Below are 23,393 nucleotides of genomic sequence, written 5' to 3' on the forward strand. Positions count from 1 at the left end.
ACAGCACATATCCATGAGCTCCCCCACATTTCTCAGTTCCCTTGCTCTTAGATGGTGTATGTGACCAGTTCTGGCCAATAAGCTGTGAACAGAATTGACACCTATCATTTCTGAGCCAAACATAGTGAGATTTCCATGCATTCTTTCCTCCTGCTGCAGCAACCATGGAGGCCACATGTTGAAATAGCAGAGTGCAAAATCAGACTAAAAGTACACTTATCAAGGGGCGCCTGGATGGCCCCGTCAGTTAATCGTCCAATTCTTGATTTCGACTCAGGTCATGATCTCACAGTTCATGGAAACAAGCCCTGAGTTGGACTCTGCACTGACAGCACGGAGCCTGCTTGGGATTCTCTCTCTCTCTCCCTCTCTCATTGCCCCTCCCCTGCTGGTGTGCTCTCTCTCTCTCTCTCTCTCTCTCTCTCTCAAAATAAACATTTTTTTTTTAAGTACACTTATCATGATAGGCCCTGAGTATAAAGAACTGTTGAATTGCTATATTGCATACCTGAAACTAAAACAACACTAATATAATTATACTGGAATTTTAAAAATAAATAATTTTTTTAAAACAGAACTTAGCATATATTTGGGAGATAAAATTCAGACCCTTTCAACTATGCATTTATATAAAATCATCCATACAATTCAGTCCCACATTGAGAAAACTGTACACTGTGTGAAAACCCTCCAGTGATTCTCATCCTTGGTGTCATACTGATGAATTGTGATAAACTGTGAGATGTGTGGCAAGTCACTGGTTACTCATTAAATTAAAACCCTGAAGCTAGGGAATTGTTTACTTCATTGGAAATTAGGGGGAAATCAAGATTACTGCCATAATAAATTCACTGTCACATGCCTTAACAAAAAGAAATAAAAATAGAAAACATGGTAGCAGTAAGGTGACAAAAATTGGGACGCTACAGGAATTTCTAACGCATTAGCTTACAGTTTCTGAGATGGCTGAGAATTGCCATCAATGAGATCACCTGAAACAAACACTTAATGACTTGAAAAAGTCCCCATCCCAAAGTCAATTATAGGTATCCAATATTATAGATGTCACTGAATTGAAATTCATGTTAAAACTAATTTTATTAAAATAAGAGAATAAAGCCTTTTTAAGTTATCACTCTAAATCAATATATCAAGATAAAGATATTATATTACTTTTAGTATTTAATTTTACTACCACACTAGTACACATACATTTCTTGAAATTTCTGGGATTTTTGGTTATTCTATGTCCTGATTTTTAGTTATTGAACATGAGTGTGTCCCAATAAGGGAGTAATTTTTTAGGTGCATTAAAATGACTCCTAATCTTACCCTCTGACACATATGAACAGCTTTTGCCTTTTTATCTTCATGATGCATATCCGTCCATATAAATTCATACTATTCATAGACATAGCATAACATTGCTAACATTTTATAGTCCGCTGTAATTTCCTTTCTTAGCACTATATCATGAGATATTTTTCTATATTTCCACATAGTTATTAGGTCTTTTTAATGTCTGCAAAATATTCTATCAGATACTCACACCTAAGTTTAAATGGTTTGATCTTACTCCTCATAAATTTGTTCCTCATTCTGTGATTGGTAGTCTTAATCAAAGGTGACGACATTAGTCTTCATTACTGGTTACTTACATTTCAAATATGGGTAGAGCCGAAACTCCATTAGTTAATTAGTCAGGAAGCATTATTAAATTTCCATTAAAATGTCTTCATTTTTCTATTTCTAACATGAGGATTAATCTCTGCGTGAATTTGGTAAAAGCATCCTCTCACATTTCTTTTTACGCAGAAAATACTTAGTCATTCAAAATAGCAGCATGGAACCACAACCATCTCTAGGCTGTCAGAGTGCCCTCTAAAACAATAGCAGTGCCACCTCTAATGTCAACTCGTCCATCAGGACGCAGTGAAATCTCCAGTTCTCCTCCTCGGCAGGAACACTGAAAGGCTAAAGAAAACATAATACAAGTCACAAATTAATATTGTTTGTTTCCACCCTTTTAAATTAACATAACATAGTGAAAGACCTCTTATTATAAGCTCTAGAATCTTCCCAGCTCAGTTTAAAATAAATTCCTTCATCTGTCCAGAGTACTGCCCTGCCCTGTTCTCCTGAGCACTGAGGAATCACAAACACAACTGATCCACAAAACACACAGCTCCACATCTTTTCTTCCTGAGCCACTTCCTCTATCACTTCCTGTAATGTCCCAGATACACTCCACCTATAGCTTCCTCCCTGCTTCTATCCAGGAGTAAACAAGGAAATGTGATAAGATAGAGGCATGGACTAGAAGTCTAAGAAGATAAAGAGGGGTGATCTTGGCCCTCCTGAGAGAGCCTCATCTTCCTGGGCCTAAAGAGGACAGAGGGAGTTTGTTCACTAATTGTGCTTATCAAGCAACCACACGTCAGGCAAACAAGAGGCACAGCCTCAGTCTTCTTGGAGTTCAGTGCGTAGGGGAGTAACTAGACCACAAGCTGCCATCCCCAAATCAGAGTTACCCTACCCTAACCCTCCCACTAAGGCCTAACCCTCCCACTAAGTAAGACCTCCATCCCATAGGGTCAGGCTCCTACTTTGATTAGTGCAACTGTGTAACCTCCCTTGGCTGCAATCTATTTTTCTCTACACCCAAGCAATATATTAATCATTAGGGGACTTAATTCAAAAGCAGTTTTTTTTATTCAATCCTATGACTAGCAATGGCAGTATGGAACTTTGGTGATCATCAACTCTCAACTAAGTAACCTCATTGGGCCAAAGTTACACAGCTTGTTGATTCTATTCAACAAATGCTTATTGGACACTCACTGTGTTAGAAGTGTGTCTATGTGTTGGGAGGAACAGAGGTGGAAGATGTTTGGGGTGGAAGATGTTCTGAGTAGAGGATTCAGGGTGAAGGAATTTAAAATCTTTCATTTTCGGGGCGCCTGGGTGGCGCAGTCGGTTAAGTGTCCGACTTCAGCCAGGTCACAATCTCACGGTCCGTGAGTTCGAGCCCCGCGTCGGGCTCTGGGCTGATGGCTCAGAGCCTGGAGCCTGTTTCCGATTCTGTGTCTCCCTCTCTCTGACCCTCCCCCGTTCATGCTCTGTCTCTCTCTGTCCCAAAAATAAATAAACGTTGAAAAAAAATAAAAATAAAAAAAAATAAAATCTTTCATTTTCATGTGGGTTTTTCATGAAAAAAACTTTCATGACATTTTATTACATTTTCAAGTAAATAGTATATATGAGAAGGAATGCTAACTTCAAGTTCACAAATGTTTTAAAAATTGGAAAAAAACCTGCCGTACCATGCATGTCTTTCTTCCCCAGTTGCTGAGACCAGTAGCTGCTGAGAACGGCATGGGCAGACCCTTAAAAGAAGTGAAGTTATGATACAAAAACAGGAGTGACTTTGTGGTAAATTTATAAGCAATTACAAACAACTATCCAATTTGACTAAACCTTAGATGGCTTAGCCACAGCTGAGTGTGGAATTATGAATGGAGGTAGAAACAAAGATACAGAATTTATGAATAAGCTCCTCCAAATGATGTATCTCTTATGTTTTACACTTTCTGAAGGCTGAATTAAACTGCAGGGTTATTTTTATAATTTTTTAATTTGAGTATAATTGATACAAAATGTTATATTAGTTTCATGTATACAAGATAGTGATTCAATCTCTCTATGTGTTATGGTATATACTCACCACAAGTGTAACTACTGTCCATCACCACGTGCTATTACAGTATCATTGACTATATTCCCTATGCTCTGCCTTTTATTCCTGTGACTTACTCATTCCACAGCTGGAAACCTGTATATCCTACTCCCTTTCACCCATTTCACCCATCCCCCACTCCTTCCCCCTGGGAACCATGAGTTTGTTCTCTGTATTTATAGGTTTGATTCTGCTTTTTATTTGTTTATTCATTTGTTTTGTCTCTTATTCCACATATAAGTGAAATCATATGGTATTTATCTTTCTCTGTCTGATTTATTTCATTTAGCATAATACCTCTATGTCCATCCACGTTGTTGCAGATGGAAAAAAATCTCATTCTTTTTTATTGCTGCGTAATATTCGTGTGTGTGTGTGTGTGTGTGTGTGTGTATCACACATATCACATATACATGTATCACATCTTCTTTATCCATTCACCTATTGATGGACACTTGGGTTGCTATAAATACTATAAAATGCTATAAACATCAAAGTGCATATATCTTTTTGAATTAAACTGCAGGTTTTAATTTTTGTCCTATCAGTTCATTGTCAGCACAGGGTAGGAAGATCAAGGGCTTCACATAAATCTTTCCCTATCTTTCAAGGAAAATATCTCCTTCCCCCTAGGATGAACATGCAAAGAAAACTGGGAACTATGACAAAAGGTTAAATTTTCCACCAAGCCAACTTTTTCAGGCTTTTGGTACCAATAGAACTTTCTTTTAGTGAGACATTTTTTTTTCACTGGATTGTACCCTAGTTTTAGATCAGTGAATAGATATTAAAATGAAGGAAAAAATATAAAGTAATAACTGACAGGGGCACCTGGGTGGTTCAGTCAGTTAAGCGCCCAACTTCAACTCAGGTCGTGATCTCGCAGTTTGTGAGTTTGAGCCCCACGTTGGGCTCTGTGCTGGCAGCTCAGATTCTGTGTCTCCCTCTCTCTCTCTGCCCCTCCCCTGCTTGCGCTCTGTCTCTCTCTCTCAAAAATAAATAAACTTTAAAAAATAATAAAGTAATAACTGACAGAAAAGTCTCTGGGGGAAGAAAAGGATGGGTTTTCTTCAGGAAAACTTATCAGATGTTATGAGGGATCCACCTAGGATGACCAAACATCCCAGTTTGCCCAAGACTGTCCTGGTTTTATCACCAAAGGTCCTGTAGGCTGAGAAATGCCTCAGTCCCAAGCAAGCTGAGATGGTTGGTCATCATGTCCAAAGACCTTCCCACTTTAGAAAACCATTATTACAGGGGAAAACACTTGCCCTCTGTACCAATTAAAACCTTTTAGAAGCAGCTGTGCGTGTGTAAATGCAGTCAAAACTTCTTTTCCATGGGGGAGCGCTGAGCTGTACTTTTTGGATGTCATTGGGCATTCTCCTGAGTCCTTAAAAGTGCTTTGCTGAGCTTTGAATTTCACGTGTTTTCTCAGAGAGTAACTAAGTCAAAGTCCTGAAACCATTCCAGCCTCTGCCTTCTGACCAGAGCAGGAACCTCAAAGTTCCTTCCCAGCCTCCTTCTGCCCCAGCCACCATCCCATCCACCAGCCTCCTCCATCAAGCATTCCCTTCTTTTTCTCCTCAGCCCACTCTTCTCAAAGAGCATGAAAGGAGGAAGCTTCACATCCTTGCCCATCTTCGATTTCATCCCTCTGCTTCCGGCTGGCAGATCTTGAATGACCCTGTCCCCAAACCCATCCCACCCACTTTGGGGGTAGGTCTAGGAAAGCTCTTCCTGTCCCTATTTCCCACCTACAACCCAGGAGTTTATCCTTCAAAAACCAAATCCTATCTAGATGTCAGCGATCATGCAGGCTGGTCATTGAAAAAGAAACAAAAGGCTTTGGGACTGTAGTGGACATCAGCCCCTGAATTTTGCAAATGGCAGATCTGGAAGTGTTGGTTCAGGGAGCCAGTTTTATCGTTACTATTAAAATAGCTAATAGTTATTGGGCACTTATCATGTGACAGGTACTGTGCTAAGCACTTACCATGCATTATCTTTATATAACCCTATGAGGTAATACTCATATTTTATAGAGGAGGGAACAGAAATTTTTAAAAGTTAAGTCATTTGCTCCAGGTCAACAGCTAGGAAACTAGGATGTAAACTCAGACTGTCTGACATAAGGCTGCTGTACTGCCTGCTTAATTCTGTAGTTGTCACATGAAACTTCAGTGAAGGGATGGGGACAGGGGAGATAAGGAAACAGAAACAGCTCAAAACCCAAGCAACCTGAAAAGTCATGTGAAGGGCACTTAAACAGCTATTTGTTATCCTCCTCCTTCATTGTTGAACCATCCCCAGGACCCATTAAAAAAGTACCTGTTACAGGGTCTTCAGCCACACCAACCCACGGTGCAAAATATCGGGAGTAAAAGTCAAATGCTTGGCTCTGCCCTCCAGGCTCTCCTTTAAGGGTGAGAATGAGTCCTTTCACCTTTCCTGTGTTTTCCGCTTGCAGAAGATTCTGTGTGTTCACCTTCAGGTTCTCCAAAAATGACCTTGTTCATAAATAGGACCCATTAGGACAAACCCATCTCACAGACCACTACACAGACTCTCTAAAGCAAGATAGGGTGCAGCTTGAGCAAACAGCTCAGCAGTCAGGGAGGAAAGCAAGTTGAATATCTTGCTACCTGGGAACAAAACTCTCTGACTGCATAAATCATGGTTTGACTGGACATAGCACAGTCAAACAAAACCAGAGCTATAAACATGGGTTCTTAGCCCTCCCCAAAGTGCTGACAAAGCCAAAAATTTTGTTTACCTCTTGTAAGTATCACTGAGCCGGACAAGGAGCTTTCGGGTATCTGGAGAATAGCGGATGTCCTGGACCAGTGTATCACCTATGGCAGTCTGTGGAGACAGACCAAAAACTCCTCAGGAGTGCCTCCTGGGTCAAATCATTGATCTTCTGTATGGGGAAAAACCTCTCATGAGCATCTCCTGTGTGCCAGGCATAGCCAACATCTCCAATCCCAAGAGTTTTAGTTCAGTTTCAGCTCTCAAGGTGTTGCCCAAGGAAGGCTAGTTTCCTGGAGACCAGAGACCTTTAAGGGGGTTGAGCTTACCCTCTGAGAGCCAAAAATAGGCATTATTCACAAGTATTACTATGTGCCTCCACACTCTACTCTTTCAAGTGTGCGTTTTCCTCACAAATAAAGAGGAAGACTTAGGCCCAGGGACAGGGACGGACACACCTTGACCCAGATCTGAGGGGCCCTGGAGTCAAAGCTCTGAATCTGTCTACTGTCTACTGTCTGTAGAAATGGGGGCCTCAGGCCCACCTCTTAACATTGTTGTGAAGATTAAATGAAATATATATGTGGTCGCCCTGGGTGGCTCAGTTGGTTGAGTGTCCGACTTCGGCTTAGATCATGATCTCACGTTTGTGGGCTCAAGCCCCGCATCAGGCTCTGTGCTGACAGCTCCGAGCCTGGGGTCTGCTTCAGATTCTGTGTCTCCCTCTCTCTCTACCTCTCTCCTGCTTGCAGTCTGTCTCTCTCGGTCTCTCAAAAAAAATAAAATGTTAAAAAAAAAAACTTTTTTTTTTTTAATTTTTTTTTTTAACGTTTATTTATTTTTGAGACACAGAGACAGAGCATGAACGGGGGAGGGTCAGAGAGAGGGAGACACAGAATCTGAAACAGGCTCCAGGCTCTGAGCTGTCAGCACAGAGCCCGACGCGGGGCTTGAACTCACGGACCGTGAGATCATGACCTGAGCCGAAGTCGGCTGCTTAACCGACTGAGCCACCCAGGCGCCCCCCAAAAAAAAAAAAAAAACTTTTTTTAAGAAAGAAGAAAAAAAAAAAGGATATACATGGAGTCCCAGCATCAGCAAATAGGAGATTCTATATGGCAAGGACTCAGGGCCAGCAGTTTGAATAAAAGTGGGGACTAGACCACTCATCTTCACACTACTCTGTTTGGCAAGCACTGTTTTCACTCAGATTGTGTGCTGTGGATCAGTAACATAGCAACATTTACTAAAGATACTTTCATTCACGCTCTACCTAAGACTGCACACAGTCTTGCTCATATCCTATAACATTATTTGTGTGATTGGTTGTTGATTTGGAGTGCTGAGATTATGAGGGGGGAAAAGCCTCTCCAAGTCACCCTTTGGCACCACCACTGGCTGTAGGCAGAGCAGATGAGAATTACACAGAAGTGATCTGACCATCATTAGGTCGCTTCAGGTCCTCCAATCTTCTCTAGGGGCTGAGATGTTCCAGGTCCCAAAACCAAGACTCCATCCACTTTGGGTGATGCCTCAACTGTCTGCCCCTGTTTCCACAGCTAAATAATGTCCGTCCCTCTAGAAATGGAAACTCTTGCAGCCAGATCCCATCTGCTCTTGGGGACTTTCAGTTTCTCGGTAGGATTATTCAGCCCTCCTCTGCATGAATTCTTATGTCAATTTGAAAGTCTAATTCTCAGCTGAGAATCCTATTGTTAGTTTCTAGGAACATAAAATGACAATACTCACTATAACTAACTCTTTATCATGCCCATTTTACAAATGCTGAGCCTCAGGCATAAAGATACCAGGTTAAGTTCTTTCTACCATGACCAAGGTCTATGCTGTGAATAGTTTCCACTTTCTTGACAACATGCTTAAAGTAGTTCATTTTTTAATTTGGCTTGTCTTCCAAAACCTGAGCCACAGGTGGGGCTGAGTGTAAAATCAGAATCTATAATCCTTACTGCTACTCTTTGAAAACATAGACAATATAAGACACTAAACAGATTATAAATGCTTTAGTTGAAAAGTCAATGAGAAACACCCCAGTGGCACCCACAAAGGCCATTTTACAGAATTTTTTTTTTTTTTTTGTCGCTGCAGCCCTTGTCCTGGTCTTGACCAGTCCCTTCCTTCTCTACAAACTAAGTACCTGGTCATCCAGAGCTGCTCTGCCCCTCTGGCATCTCCACAGGATGACCATAGTGTGTACTTCACTGGGGAACAGTGAGAATTACAGGAGATATTGCATGTGAAATGCTTATTAGCACCTGGTACTGCACAAGGAGACTCTCCAAAATGTTTATTATCATTATTGTTATTCTTGTTATTAAGACCCACCCCTATATAGACCTCCAGAGGAAGGCAGACTATGAATCTTGCCTTCTGTCTCAATTTACCCAGACTTTCCTGCCCTCCTCCATCAAAGCACAGCTCCCTGACCTCAGCCTCATTCTCCACCACAGAAATTAGGATCGCCCTGCCAGGCAGCTTCCATTCCTTTTTCTCTCAGCCACCACACAGCAGTCTGTCCTCCCCTTACCTTCATGGAAGCTAATACTGACAATGAAGGGTCAGGGAAAATTGCTCAACCTTCTCACCAAATAACATTCAGTATTAAAATCCACACCTCAAATGCACTGTGCACTCTTCATCCGAGCTTAGACTGGAACATTTATACTGATAGAAGGCCTATCTTTGGGGGTCAAAGGCTACTGTTCCTTTGTGTTCAAACAACAGATCAGACCAGATGTTCAAATGACCAGATCACATGAGCTTAAGTTTAATTCCTTTCACCAACCTTTATCAAGTCATCCACTTCATGGAAGTCCTAGATGAGGAGAAAAGACAAGACCATTGTAAAACAGGCAAGCTGTCAGTTGTATACAGTTCATGGCAATAATTAGAAGGAGCTTACCTGGGGGTGAGTTGGATAAAGAGGCAGATCCAAGATGATACCATCCTGTGCTCTTCTGGCCGTTAGTTCCCCACTCAGAGTGACAAAGGTTAGAGTGCTATTCACATTTTCTGGCCAAAAAAAAGAGTCTTACTTTTGTCAATTATAAAGGAATTTTGAGAGAAAATCAAGAAATAGGAAAATAAACTTTGTTATATATTTACATATCTGTTTTGATCACTATTGTGTTTCCCTAGATTCTGTGGCAGTGCTGCCTTTTCCCATAAGGAGGGGCCCAAGTTTGCCTTACTGTGATCCAGAGTAGAGAAAGGCATCCCTGGATTCTCACTTGAGAACCGAGAACATAACTGATTGGACTTGACATCATACTGCAAGGCTTCAAATGCCAGCTTCTTTTAGCTTACTAACTGTGCCTTTGAGCAAACTATTTAACCTCCTTAAGCCTCCATTTCCTCATCAATAAAATGGGGTAAAAATTAAACCTACCTCATAGGGATGCAATAGTGTTTTCTAATGCAGATTTTTAAATATACACTATACAGTTACAAATAATACTAGTCTAAGATATGCCAAAGGGATGACAAATAGAATATACAAATTATGAACAACAGTGTAAAGGAACAAATCAAGCTTACCCTAAATAAACCAAGCTATACATAAAATTATCATTTGAAGATTGAGCCTTCATGTTACTGATACAACTTGGGCCACTTATCTGACCTCATTGTGGGTAACATTTTTAGTGAAAACAAAGATTTATAACCTAATTCTTTCCTCCCCCTTAATATTTCTGTGAAACTTAACCATATCTAAAAGGTAAGGAAATTTGGCATTGTCAATTAACTTTCACTGAACATAAAATTTATACTCTAAAACCCAAAGTTTAATTTTTCTTATTATAATTGGTGGAATACATTATTATTTACAAAGCACCTTTTCATAACTTATATAACCTTAAGACCACCCTATGGGGGATCTGAGGGTTATTATTCCAAGTCTCTGCCTCACTTCAACCAATGTGGGGTTTCAAAAGACACTCAATCCAACTTCAGTAAAATCTACTTTTCAAGACTGAGTTCCTAAACAATATTTCAGGATACTTTCCTGCCTTCATTCTTGTCCCCTATCCACAGAAACCAAAATTGTCTTTTTAAGACATATAATGGATTACATTGTAGAGGAGCCTTGACCTGACTCTCAATGTTATCTCCTGCCAGTCACCCCCAAGAAGCTCCAGCCACTCCTAGTATACAGGCTGCATCTCAAGGGCTTTGCATTTGCTGCTACCTCTGACTCCTTCTCACAGTCTAGCTCTTTGCACAGATGGCTTCATATTCTTCAGCCTGAAGGTCCCTTCTCTAGTGCATGCCGTTGTCCAAAATCTCACTCAACCTTCCCCTCTCAAGGCAAGGACTAGGTGAGGCAAGGAAATACAGAGGAACAAATTTAAGGAGGCATCTGCTCTCAGGTACAGCCTGAAGGCTTGATTTTCTCCCCCTTCACCCAACCCCAACCGGGTTGTAGAAGGTGTTGGTGACCAACAGCTCTCAGCTGAGTCCCACTCTGTGAATTGCCCTTGGGTGAGTAGAGCTATTTTACCCAAGGTCATGCTGCTTTTCTGGGCATTGGAGGCTGGTCAATGGAAGGTACAAAGGCCTAAACTTTTGCTTCTATTTAGAACTATACTACTTAAAGAACCTTGGCAGCTTTAGACCTCCCTGTGGATTTGGCCTAGGCCTTTCTTTGTTGCTACCACTTTGCAGTTCACCTTCTCGCTCTTGTATTCCACTTTCTTTACTCCCCTACAAACATTGATCCCAAGAATACTGCCCGCAGTTCTTCCGGCATGCAATATGTCTCAGAGTCCACTTCCTGGGGAAACTCACCCTGTAACACCTTCCCTACCACCTCCATCTAAGTAACTCCCCAGAGAACCTCCTTTTCCAACTCTGCACTCACTACAGTTACCCTCTGTCATATCGTCCTGTGTATTTCCTTGTTTAACTTCATGTTTGCTGTCTACACCTATTCATGGCTGCTTCCATCTCCACTTTTAGGGCATTTCTAGGCATCTCTCCCCTACCCCATTCCCACAAAGCCCTGACCTTTATTACACTAAATGTAGCTAGGATGAAAACTGGTAGGATTGAGGTCCTGCATCATCTCTTCATAAGGTAAATGTGTATAGTCAGGGCTCATGAATCTTCAGAGTAAAGAATCTCTTGTGATGGGCATTTGGCTGGCACAGTCTGTAGAGTATGTGACTCTTGATCTCGGGGTCCTGAGTTCAAGCCCCACATTGGGTGTACAGTTTACAGAAGAAGGAGGAGGAGGAGGAGGAGGAGAAAGAAAAAGGAAAGAAAGAAAGAAAGAAAGAAAGAAAGAAAGAAAGAAAGAAAGAAAGAAAGAAAGAAGAAAGAAGCAGCAGCATGAATTTCAATGTGGGTGGGGACATATTCAGAGCAAAAAGTGCCTTATGGTTCCCAGATATCACATCATGTGAGATGCCTGTTGTGTCTCACAAGCTCACCCGCTGTGTTGGTCAGAGACCAGAGAACTCCTCTTCAAAATAAAATGGCATTCTAGAGAACACTGACCATGGCTTTCCAACATGCCTGGCACATATTCAGGAAGGCCAAAGTCTCGGGGGCTGTTTTTGTTTTGGTGTACCGAATTGCATGAAATAGATTCTGTGATGTCTTTATACCAGTATCTTTGATTCATCACAAAGACTTTGTGAGAATTTTTTTAAATATTGGCTATTTGATAAATGATGGGTTCATAAAAGAAAATCACATTACTTATTTTGTAAAACAGCACAGCTGCGGAAGCTAGGGTAGCATGGCCACAGAGAGGAACCTCAGTTGCCGGCGTAAACCACCTTAATCCAAAGCAGGAACCTTCAGAGGAAGAAAAACCAAAGAGAAATGAGATCATTCCCATACAAGTGGGTCACAAATTTTTTATTTTCTTACTCTTTTCTAGATATTTCCCTAGCATGATTAATACCTGAAAGGAGGAATGAAGGAGGCCAGCATCGTCAGGCTCCCCAGTGCTGATCTGGAACTGAAACGTTCAAATCACCCAACACTTGCTCCCCGAGATGAACTGAAAACTAAATCAGAATCTCCCCCTGCTCTTCTCCTATCTGCATGCAAATAGTAAATAGGCATCTCTCTTAAATATCATTCCCCACTGGAAAAGCAGCTTCTGGTATCATTCAAGAATGGCTTTAAAAAAAAAAAGCATATTTACTTTGTGTAAAGTTGTCAGTTGGGTGCAGTTTTCGGATAAAAGCAGTTTCAGAGAGGTTCATTTCTCTTGCAATTTTTTGATGCATGTCTTCATCCAATTTCTAAATTAGAAACAAAAGTTTATTGAGATTCCAGAAAAACAAATCAGACTTCCTTGGACAGCAACTGCCATTAGTTAATAATATAGCTTATTAATATTAGAAGTTACGTGCTTCACAGGAAATAATTGCCAAGGAAGTCCAGATACTTTTACAAAGGTTGTTTCTCAGAAATCTATTTGTAGCACGCTTCATAGGTTGTAGATGCTCGGAGCTGGAACAGACTCTGGAAAACCTACTGGCCTAGCCTATCTTTCATCAGACTATTATCTAATCTGTCTGAGAGCCTATGCTCTCTTCTAAACAATCTCCACAAAGAGAAACTTCACAATCTTCCTTTCTTGTTGAATAAAAAGATGTTCAGCATGCACTCTGGGTAGGCTGGCCTATTCTGCCCCCATTTATACATGCATTTCCTTTTATAAGTCAGGCCTCAGGCCAGAGCTCACCTCCTTCAGGAAGCCTTCCAGACCACTCTGTCTAAAGGCTTTGTCTCCTCCCAGTGCTTAGGCCACCTGAATTTACCCAATGTATCCCTTCGCTGTCTGTCTCCCACCATCTGAGGGGACATTATGAAGGGATATTATGAGGGCATACAATGTGCTACCTTGCTTTGTCCTGGCTTAGAACAATGTTCTGTATTCATCCCAGAATGGTAGGAGCTCAGTAAACATTTGCTGAAAGAATACATTATTCACTTCATCCTCATTTTTATTTTGTTTTTTATGTGACCTCTGTGCCCAACTTGGAGCTCGAACTCATGACTCTGATATCAGTAGTCACATGCTGTACTGACTGAGCCAGCCAGGCACCCCACTTTATCTTCATTTTTAAAACCCTCAGTATAGATATTTTTATCTACTTGTATATAACAAAATCAAATACAGAGAGGTTATGTAATATCCTAAGGTCATAATATGCCTAATAAATGGTAGAGTGGTTAAGAGTGTGGACTTTGTAAGTGGTAACAGCTAGTGAATCTAGAGGAAGGGTATATGGATATTCATTGTACCATTCTCAAACTTTTCTGTAAGTTTTTAATTTTTCAGAAAATGGTTAAAAAAATAATGTGAATTTGTATCCTGGGTCAGGTCCTACTAGCGGTGCAAGAGTGGGCAAGTCACTTATCTCATGGAGCCTCAGTTTCCACACCTTTAAAAATGAGGAGAACAGGAGCACCTGGGTGGCTCAGTTGGTTGAACGTCCAACTCTTGATTTCAGCTCAGGTCATGATCTCATGGTTCGGGTTTGCGGGATCGAGCACCGCATTGGACTCTGTGCTGACAACACAGAGGCTGCTTGGGATTCCCTCTCCCTCTCTCTCTGCCCCTCCCCTGATCAAGCTCGTATGTGCTCTCTCTTGCTCTCTCTCTCAAAATAAATAGACAAACTTTAAAATAGACAACAGTACTTAAGTGAGTTACTGTAGAGACACATAAAATACACACACACACACACACACACACACACACACACACACATTCCTCTTAAGAAAAAAAATGGGTCAGAAATATGCGTTTTCCTTTAGAGAATGAAAATCAACTTTTTAATCAACAAATGCTCACTAGTTAGATTTAAATTCTAAAGAAGTCTCAAGACAAATGTATTTTTGCTTTGGCCACATGTACTATTCCTGAGCCCCTGAAACCCAGAAATAAGATTTACAACTTTATACTAATAAATTCATAATTCACTTATCTGACTTATGTAAATTAAACACCCATTCTCTTTTAGTTGATGCACATTCTTTGGAAACACTTTCCACACACTCATATAAGGCACAAAACAGTGGTTATTTTTTAAACTATCAGCTAATATAAAAATCCTAGTGGACTTACTAAGCTTTTCTTAAAGGAACACCATATTCAAAACCTATAGATGCTCTGTAGTCCTATAGAAAGAGAAATTACTTAAGAAATTGATATTTATTGGGATGCCTGGGTGGCTCAGTCAGCTAAACACCTGGCTCTTGGTTTCAGCTCAGGTCATGATTTCATGGTTCGTGACTTCAAGTTCCACATCAGATTCTGCACTAACAGGGTGGAGCCTGCTTAGAATTCTCTCTCTCTCTTTCTGCCCTTCCCCCTCTCACTCTCTCCCTCTTTCTCTTTCTCAAAATAAATAAATAAACTTTAAAAAAAAAAGAAATTGGTATTTATTGCCTGAAAACCCAAACATAACACAATGGTTTTGTGTTTTAGTTAACATTTTCCTTTCAAAAGATTAAATCGAATAATGCACATAAAGTGCTCATCACAGTGCCCAACACATAGTAAGTACTTGATAAATGTTAGCTTTTATTTTGAGTGGCTCAAAGCCCATGCTTTAACCAGCCACACTTCTCTTCCTCTCCATAACAAAGACAAACTATTATTATCCCTTTAACACACTGCAAACAGGAAAAACAATGTCTATCAGATAAGATGGATTCTTGCAACATTTCTCAGGGAAGGCAGAAATCAGTCAATTACCAAGTGCTGTGCTAGGCCAGCAGCATCAGCACCACTACTGAAGAAATTTGTTAGAAATGCAGAGTCTCAGGCCCCACCCCAGACCTTCTGAATCAGAGTCCTCATATTTTTAAAGATTTTTATTTTGGGGGTGCCTGGGTGGCTCAGTTCGTAAGTGTCTGACTCTAGATTTCATTTCAGGTCATGATCTCCCAGTTTGTGAGTTCGAGCCCTGTGTTGGGCTCTGCACTGATAGCACGGAGCCTGCTTGGGATTCTCTCTCTCCCTCTGTCTCTGGCCCTCCCCTGCTCTCTCTCTCTCTCTCAAAAATAAATATTAAAAAAAAAGATTTTCATTTCTAAGTAATCTCTACACCCAACATGGGGCTCAAACTCATGACCCTGAGATCAAGAGTCACATGCTCTACCAACTGAGCCAGCCAGGTGCCCCTGGAATCTCCTTTTTTTTTTTTTTTTTTTACTAGATCTCTGATCCGTGTGCACATTAAAGTTTGAGAAACCCTGGTGTATAAGATATGGACCCATGTTCAATGGGGTTAGCATCTTGCAGGGAATCAAGACAGACGCAGCAACAATGAGCAACACCAGAGAGTATATAATTGAGACACATAGATTTTGCCAATAAATACTCTAGGACTTTTTAAAAAAATTTTTTTTAATGTTTGTTCAATTTTGAGAGACAGAGCATGAGCTGGGAAGAGGCAAAGAGAGAGGGAGACACAGAATCTGAAGCAGGCTCCAGGCACACAGCTGGATGCAGGGATCAAACTCACAAACAGTGAGATTGTGACCTGAGCTGAAGTCAGACGCTTAAGTGATTGAGCCACCCAGGTACCCCAATACTCTAGGACTTTAAAGATGAAGCTATGAGGTAGACTTAGGAAAAGGACAAATTTTGGTGAGTTGGACAGGAAAGTTTGTGCAAAGAGCTTTATACTGGGGATGCTTCTTGGGCAACTCACTTGACCTCACTTTTGTTCTTGTTAACTCCTTGACACTCTAGGATTCTGTGAGCCGAGGCAAGGAGAATTAGGATGGTAGTGATGAAATGGCATGAACACCTGTCACACCTGTGGGCCCAGAGAGTAAGTAGTCCCACCTGAGGGGGGGGGGTTCTGCTGGGCATCCCAGCCAACAAGGCAACAATGTTAAGAAGCACTCCTCGCAGGGGCACCTGGGTGGTTCAGCAGGTTAAGCATCTGACTTCAGCTCAGGTCATGATCTCACGGTTCATGGGTTTGAGCCCTGTCAGGCTCTGTGCTGACAGCTCAGAGCCTGGAGCCTGCTTCGGATTCTGTGCCCCACCACCCCCCCACCCCACCCCCCGCCCCTCCCCTACTTGCACTCTCTCTCTCAAAATAAGTAAACATTAAAAAAAAATTTTTTTTTTAAAAAGGAGCACTTCTTGCAGCCCACTGAATGTTCTGTGTGGAAACTGGCCCACATGTCTGTGCATACAACACCCTAGAGAAACTGGGAGCCAACTAATTCCCTAGTACAGACCTCAGTGGTGATTGAAGGCGTAATAAAGAAAAGCCTGTGCTGGTCTTTCCAGGTTTGCCTCTGCGGCTGCAGGAACCTGTGGTGCCTGCCAATCCTTCCTCTATCTGATCTGGCCAAACTCCTTATCCTCATCGTTCCTTTCTTTGTCCACTTCTTCCCTCTACCTTTACAACAAGAGTCTCAAAATTCATTAAAGCATCCCACATTGTAGCCAAGCTCACCATCTATTGGTAATAGATTTCTTTGCAAATGGGCTTGTTTGCACATCAGCTAGAACACACACTTCATGACTGTCAGCTCTTTAGTCCTCTCTACCTTGATGTATTGCACCAATTGCAATTAGAATTTCTGTGGCTCTAATTTCTGTCCCAGGACACTTAAAATGCACTTGTTATTTGTCTGCAGGACCAGAGACACTGTAGAAAGTTTGACAGTAGCAGCTCTCAAATTCAGGCAGCTGAATTTCTACACTGGAACCAAAGGTCAAGGTAATGGTGAATCGTGAGAGGACTAATGTTGTTTCAACTTTGAGAGCTTTAGAAGAGACTGCATTCATTCAAAAAACTGAATTTTTGTTCTAATAATTTTTTTCATTTTACCCTAAAGTTGTTTATTTTCAAATGCAGCACATCAGGGTTACACACCAACAACTGTTAATTCTCTTCCTCTAATATCCATTTCCCTTTGGCAATCTCATGAGTCAAATTTCCAACAGCAAAAACAGAGGCATGGTTGTTTTTCTGAGTTCCAGTGTACTGCATTGGGACACTAAGGTATCCTCACCATTTGGCCCACAAACATTAATGATCAGAAAATCAGAGCAAAGTTTTAAAATACTCCCATCTTGTGGCAGCTTAGAAACATGACAGTCAAAACATGATAGTCCTTCTATCGTTCCCAGTTCATTTGTCCCTCTGCTGTAGATGGATCCCAACAAAGGAAACACACTTGGATATGGAAAGTTCTAAATCATCCAGGAAGAAACAGGAGGTTCCTTATGAGGCACTTGTATTTCATATTTTGAAGTTATGTCCACACAATGCAGCACTCAAACCGTAGGCCATCTTTGGTTGTTCCTGATGGTTCTTATGGGTGCCTAGTCCTTCCAGCTCCATCATAGAACCCAAAGCTCATACTCACCTTGCATACCCCGCCCACCCCACCTCACCAATGAGAATAAAAGATCAGTAGTTGTTAGCTAGAACTCTTAGAGATTTTTGCCATAATTTAATTAATTAATAGATTTACTTTCACTCAATAGCTATTTAGTGCCTGACATGTGCTAGGCCATGTGTAATAGAACAAGTTAGAATAGGTTAAGATTTCATAGAATGTGCAGTCTAGTGAGGAAGACAGGCATTAAATGAATTTCAAGAGTGATGCATGCTACCAACTGGGAAGTAAGGGGTGCCGTAGGAGAACATATCTACTGTGGTGATGAGTATGATGGGTTAAAAGCATGGGCCGTGCAGTCAGGCAGACCTGGGGTGAGGATCCTGAAGTCAGCCACTTAGGTAATTACTTAACCTTCCTCTGCCTCTGAATTCGCATTTGTAAAATGGGATAATAAGACCTACTCTTAGAGTAGATGTAAGCATAAAATGAGATAACATATAAAAAGCAATTTAGCACAGTATCTGGCTGAACCTGCCTGAAGTCATTGCTCCCAAAGCTGAGGGTTATGTGCTAGAAGAGAGTGATGTAGAAATTCCCACATCAGCATCTCCTCCCTTGCATTTCTCTCTTCCCTCAAATACTGGGCAAGAGAAAACCTTTCAGTGGCCTAGAAAAATCTTCTCTGCACTCTTCATCCCTTTTCTGGCCATAAAAATGAGATGACTTTGGAATTCCTGAGAAACCCTAGGAGCCTCTGACCCGGTAGAGGCACACAGAGCCAGTGATCCTCTAAGGAAGGGCACCAGATTTGGAAATGGCCACTGTGTCATAAGCTTCCCCACATGAGTTAAAGCACAAACTGAACTGAACACAGTATTGCTGTATACTTATTTTTCCTTAAATACATAACACACCAAGCTGTAAAGAAGCCTTCGTTACCCTCTAAATTTAACCAGGAAAACTGGAACAGCGAGTTGTTTAGGAACTAAAATGAAGCATTCCTCTTTAAAAGTGCAAAGCCAGGGGGGCCTGGGTGGCGCAGTTGGTTAAGCGTCCGACTTCAGCCAGGTCACGATCTCGCGGTCCATGAGTTCAAGCCCCGAGTCAGGCTCTGGGCTGATGGCTCAGAGCCTGGAGCCTGTTTCCGATTCTGTGTCTCCCTCTCTCTCTGCCCCTCCCCCGTTCATGCTCTGTCTCTCTCTGTCCCAAAAATAAATAAATGTTGAAAAAATAAATAAATAAAATAAAAAAAATAAAAGTGCAAAGCCAATCCTCCTTACTGTCCCTGGAAATGTTTGGGTTAGTGTTTAAAAGAATACACACACACACATATGTATATATGTGAATATTATATTGATTGTGGCATAGTGTCCAGCACATGGTACGTGGCCAGGAGATGCCAGCTGAATTGGAATAAATGTATATTCTAGGCACACAACAAAGCTGTTTTTATAGATAATTTTAACAGGAAAACTCAAGAATAAACCACTGTTTAGGGGTGCCTGGCTCAAATGGAAGAATGTGCGACTCTTGATCTCGGGGTCATGAGTTCAAACCCCATGTTGGGTATAGAGAATACTAAAAAAAATAAATAAATAAAAACTTTTAAAACAAACAAAACAAATATTAAACGACTGTTTAAAAGATCCTCTGAAACAGTGGTTTTCAACTGGGGGCAATTTTTTATTGTCATGATAGGGAAAAGGGAAGACTGCTATCATCTAGTGGGTAGAAGCCAAGGATACGGCCAACACTGCAGATGACAACCTCACCCTACAAAGAACTACCCAGTTCTGCCACTGTTGAGAAACCCCACCCTAAACATACACCCACAAACAACACCTATGTACAACAACAAAAACAACAACAACAACAAAACAACTTGAGGCTTTGTTAGAATATGAAGGAGAGTAATTATAGGCTCCCTACCCCTGTTGATATGTTATTTTCATTAATTAACACTGTTTTACAAAAGAATAAACAGATATCACCCCTTATCACTACCATAGCCTTCTGACCCATTCAAATTTTTGGTCATGAATTCCTGTAGTTGTTACACAGCTATCAAAGTAAAATATCTGTTTCATTTTTTAAAATATTGTTTCTATACATTTTTATACCTGTACATGATCTTTATTGTCAAATTGATTGTCCAGCATTTAAGGACACCATCAAGTTTTTAAGGTTTTAAATATTTTTTTCAATTATCTGTTCCATATTCCATTTAGCCCTTAATCAGTTTTATTTTCAGCTAATGTACAGCATTAAAAGTTACTCGCGTGAAAATTCTTTAAATGGACTTGTCTAGAAAGGAAAACAAAAGAAACTTTACAATATTCTAGAAGCTCTTGGAATGTTGTTAGCCAGAATTTTTTTTTTTTTTTTTTTTTTTTTTTTTTTTTTTTTGCTTTCCTTCCAGAAGTCTTTTATCAAGTATTGAAACAGCTCAAAGAGCAATTACTTTGTCTTTAGTCTGCCCACCAAGTTTTTTGCGATTAGTCTCATCTCGGTCAAATTTTTAAATAATTTTAAACAAAACAAAACAAAAAAGAACATCCCTCTGAAGCCCTTCACTTAAAATCTGAAGTAGTTTCCCTTCTGAAAAATCCAACATTGTTCTGTTCTCTGAGTCCCTCTTGTAGATCTTTTAGCCTTTGTGGTAACTATTGAATAATGATCAGGTTTACATGTCTGTTTTTCCCACTAGACTTTGAGCACCTCAAGGGCAGGCAAACTTACTCAACTTTGTACCTCCTATCCCTACCCCAAAGCCTGGCTCGTGGTAGATATGGACAAATATTTGTAGAATACAGTAATGACAGGCTAAACACTGACCAAACTATGGGAAACATTACAAGGTTTAACAGTTATTTGTCTCTGATATTTTCCTAAGTTTATTTGTGTTCTCTCTAGGTGTTTCACGTGTCCACTGTGTCCAACCATGGGTAAAAGAATCCAAGGGCATAAACCACAGTTTATACTTCCACTCTAATTTTTATTGCTCATGAATTGAGAAAAGTGCCAAGTTAGCCTCTAGGAGAACAGGATTCCCCAGACCACAGAATAGGAAACTAGCAAACTATTCTTTAGGTATCTATTCAGTTGTCTCTGACAGGCCACCAAATTAGCCTGGTCCCACAGGTCCAAAGCCCGGAAATGAATTGGGAGAGCATCCCTGAATCGTGGGCTTCCTCATTTTCTTTTTCTTTCTTCCATTCTTACTGAAGCATATTGCTTTGAACTATGCTAAGTTCTCTGCTTAAATTTTTATGTCCTGGTTTTTCCAAATATATAAAAAACATGTAAAATATAATTGAAGAGCGAGAAAAAGGCTCCGGTGTGTAGTGCATGTACTGGAAGTAAAAGGAATAAATTGAAGAATATTGCTAATTCTTGTCATTTGGTGAAAATTGAGTATATAAATCACTAGAAACTATTTTCAGAACTCTTCGAGGAGATTACATGAGGACATGCGACAAATACACTAAGTCTCTTAAGCAATTTCATTCATTTCCACAATTCCTTGACATGAAGCTGTCTGCCAGATTATTTCTAAAGAAAGTTCACGATTTAGAATCTGGTTGTTAATCATTCTCTCAATAATCCTCCCAAGCTCTTGTGTCACTTGGTAAAGCCTATTAACTTAATTACTTCCTGCATTTTATGGTTGGAAGATGCCAGCTGCAAGGTTGCATAATGAATGTATCCTTAAGGACAAGATGAGGACTTTTCATCACCATTTTGCTGCTCTGCTTGAGGGAGAAAGGGTACCAAGTGTACCAAGAACTCAATCAACAGCATTCACCCATCTCAGTAAAACCCCAGCCATTCTTCATCTTGAGAGCACAATAGAATCACTTGGGGAAACTTTAAAAAACAGTGCTGCCTGGGTTCCACCCCTAGAGATTCTGGGATGCACGTGAGCATAGGAATTTTAAAGCTCCTTGGGTGATTTTAATATACAATTTGACATTCATTGCACTTAAAGTCTCCAACACACACTTGGCCTAGCTTAGTAAAACTTATTTAAGATCATCAAATGCTTACTGTGTTTTCGAAGTAATTCTCAGACAATCTGCTCTTGCACTAACTGCTCTGAGTAAAAGGGCTCCTTGGCTTGTTTCCTAATACCCAGGTACCAACACAAAGCACTGAAGGTCAGTGAATATTTAACTATTCTGTTAATACTCATCCTAACCAAAAGCCATTTTTAAAATGAGACTTTTAGGGGGCACCTGGTTAAGCATCCAACTTTGACTCAGGTCATGATCTCCCAGCTCATGGGTTTGAGCCCTGTATGGGGCTCTCTGCTCTCAGGGCAGAGCCTGCTTTGGATCCTCAGTCCTCCCCCTCTCTGCCCCGCCCCCTCTTTCTGCCCCTCCCCCCACTCTCTCTCAAAAATGAATACCAAAAATGAATAAACTTTTTTTTTTAATGAGACTTTCAAGAAAAAAAGTTCTCTCTACATTAGAGCTTAATTATCACTTAATTACTTAATTCCTTGCAAAATGTTTCATTTACTTGGTCCTGAAAAGAATTTCTAATTGTCTGAACTATAGCTAAGGTTAAAGATATCCAGCTAAAATCTATATCATCCATGTCTGGTCACATAAAACTCATCTAATTTCATTTGCTTTCACATTTGGTGCTCACTAAATGAAAACCTGATGGCTAAAAATGAGCTCTATATTTTTTTTTTAGTAGGTTCTAGTTCTTCCTTACGTAAGTCTTTATTTTTCTAGACTTAAAGCATCTGAGTGTAAGCATTCTCATCATATAATTTGGTCAAAATCAACTTACAGACATAAACATTGCTGATATCATTTGACAAAGAACACAAACCAAAGACAAACAGGTGGGTCTGATTGTTGTTGTTTTTAAGAAATATTTGGTTCTACGGGAATCTAGAATTTTAAGCACCGCACTTCAAAACCAAGTACTTACATTTTCCAGAAGACAAACAGCAGCAGGATTCCCGTGAAATGCTTTTGCTGTAAATGCATCTACTGTGAAAATAGGGAGCTTCATTTTCCTTGCTCTCCAAATTGCCAGTAGCCTGCTTTATTTCTTGTTGTTGCAAAAAATCAGGAAGTTAATGTTTTACTTGGTGTACAGAAGCAACCAATAATTAATTCCCAGGTACAAAGTCAACAATTTCTCTAATGCACCTGAAGATAGGTGATCCCCTAGTATTTTTAAGTCTCTAAATTGAATTTGTTTTCAAATATTGGATAAATAGAATATTTTATTTTCAAATTTTGTATTGATGTTTATACTGTATGTATACTTAAGAACATAATCATATTCTTTGTTAGAGTAGCCAAACTAGCTTAGGTTATATTTTTAATGAAGTACATGACATGTCCAAGGGGCATATATGTTGCTTATAGTCTCCCAATGAATCACAAGCCTTTTAAAATAGTGCTTTTTTTCCAATTGTAAAAAGTATCCTCATTATAAAAAACTTGGAAAGTTAAAGAGTGACCCATAATCATGCAAATCAACAATAACGTTGTTGTTGTTTTTGGTTTTTTAGTTTTTGGTT

General features: G+C 40.3%; 1 protein-coding gene across 2 annotated transcripts; it reads right to left on the minus strand.

Annotated features, from left to right (window-relative positions):
- Positions 1 to 1,079: 1,079 nt before the first annotated feature.
- PBLD (phenazine biosynthesis like protein domain containing) lies at positions 1,080 to 22,925 on the minus strand. Of its 2 annotated transcripts, XM_045437592.1 has the most exons (9): positions 22,793 to 22,925; positions 12,663 to 12,762; positions 12,209 to 12,307; positions 9,408 to 9,517; positions 9,291 to 9,320; positions 6,513 to 6,601; positions 6,068 to 6,246; positions 3,324 to 3,386; positions 1,080 to 1,974 (listed from the first exon to the last, which is right to left on the minus strand). In XM_045437592.1, the coding sequence occupies exons 1-9, from the start codon at positions 22,874 to 22,876 to the stop codon at positions 1,862 to 1,864; spliced, it is 867 nt and encodes a 288-aa protein (XP_045293548.1). In that variant the 5' UTR covers positions 22,877 to 22,925; the 3' UTR covers positions 1,080 to 1,861. The 2 variants fall into 2 exon arrangements, with proteins under 2 accessions (XP_045293548.1, XP_045293549.1); XM_045437593.1 differs by lacking the exon at positions 3,324 to 3,386.
- Between the last annotated feature and the right edge of the window lie 468 nt (positions 22,926 to 23,393).

Source organism: Leopardus geoffroyi, chromosome D2, assembly GCF_018350155.1.
Source record: "Leopardus geoffroyi isolate Oge1 chromosome D2, O.geoffroyi_Oge1_pat1.0, whole genome shotgun sequence".
NCBI lineage: Eukaryota > Metazoa > Chordata > Mammalia > Carnivora > Felidae > Leopardus > Leopardus geoffroyi.

Bases quoted from the DNA above. Each gene is read 5' to 3' on its own strand.
- PBLD (XM_045437592.1), bottom strand. From the start codon at position 22,876: ATGAAGCTCCCTATTTTCACAGTAGATGCATTTACAGCAAAAGCATTT. The intron at 9,321-9,407 runs GTAAGCTCCTTC...CTCCTCATCTAG, and splicing joins TTTATCCAACTCACCCCCAG to GACTTCCATGAAGTGGATGA. The intron at 6,602-9,290 runs GTTGGTGAAAGG...CTGTCTCCACAG, and splicing joins AAGTGGATGACTTGATAAAG to ACTGCCATAGGTGATACACT.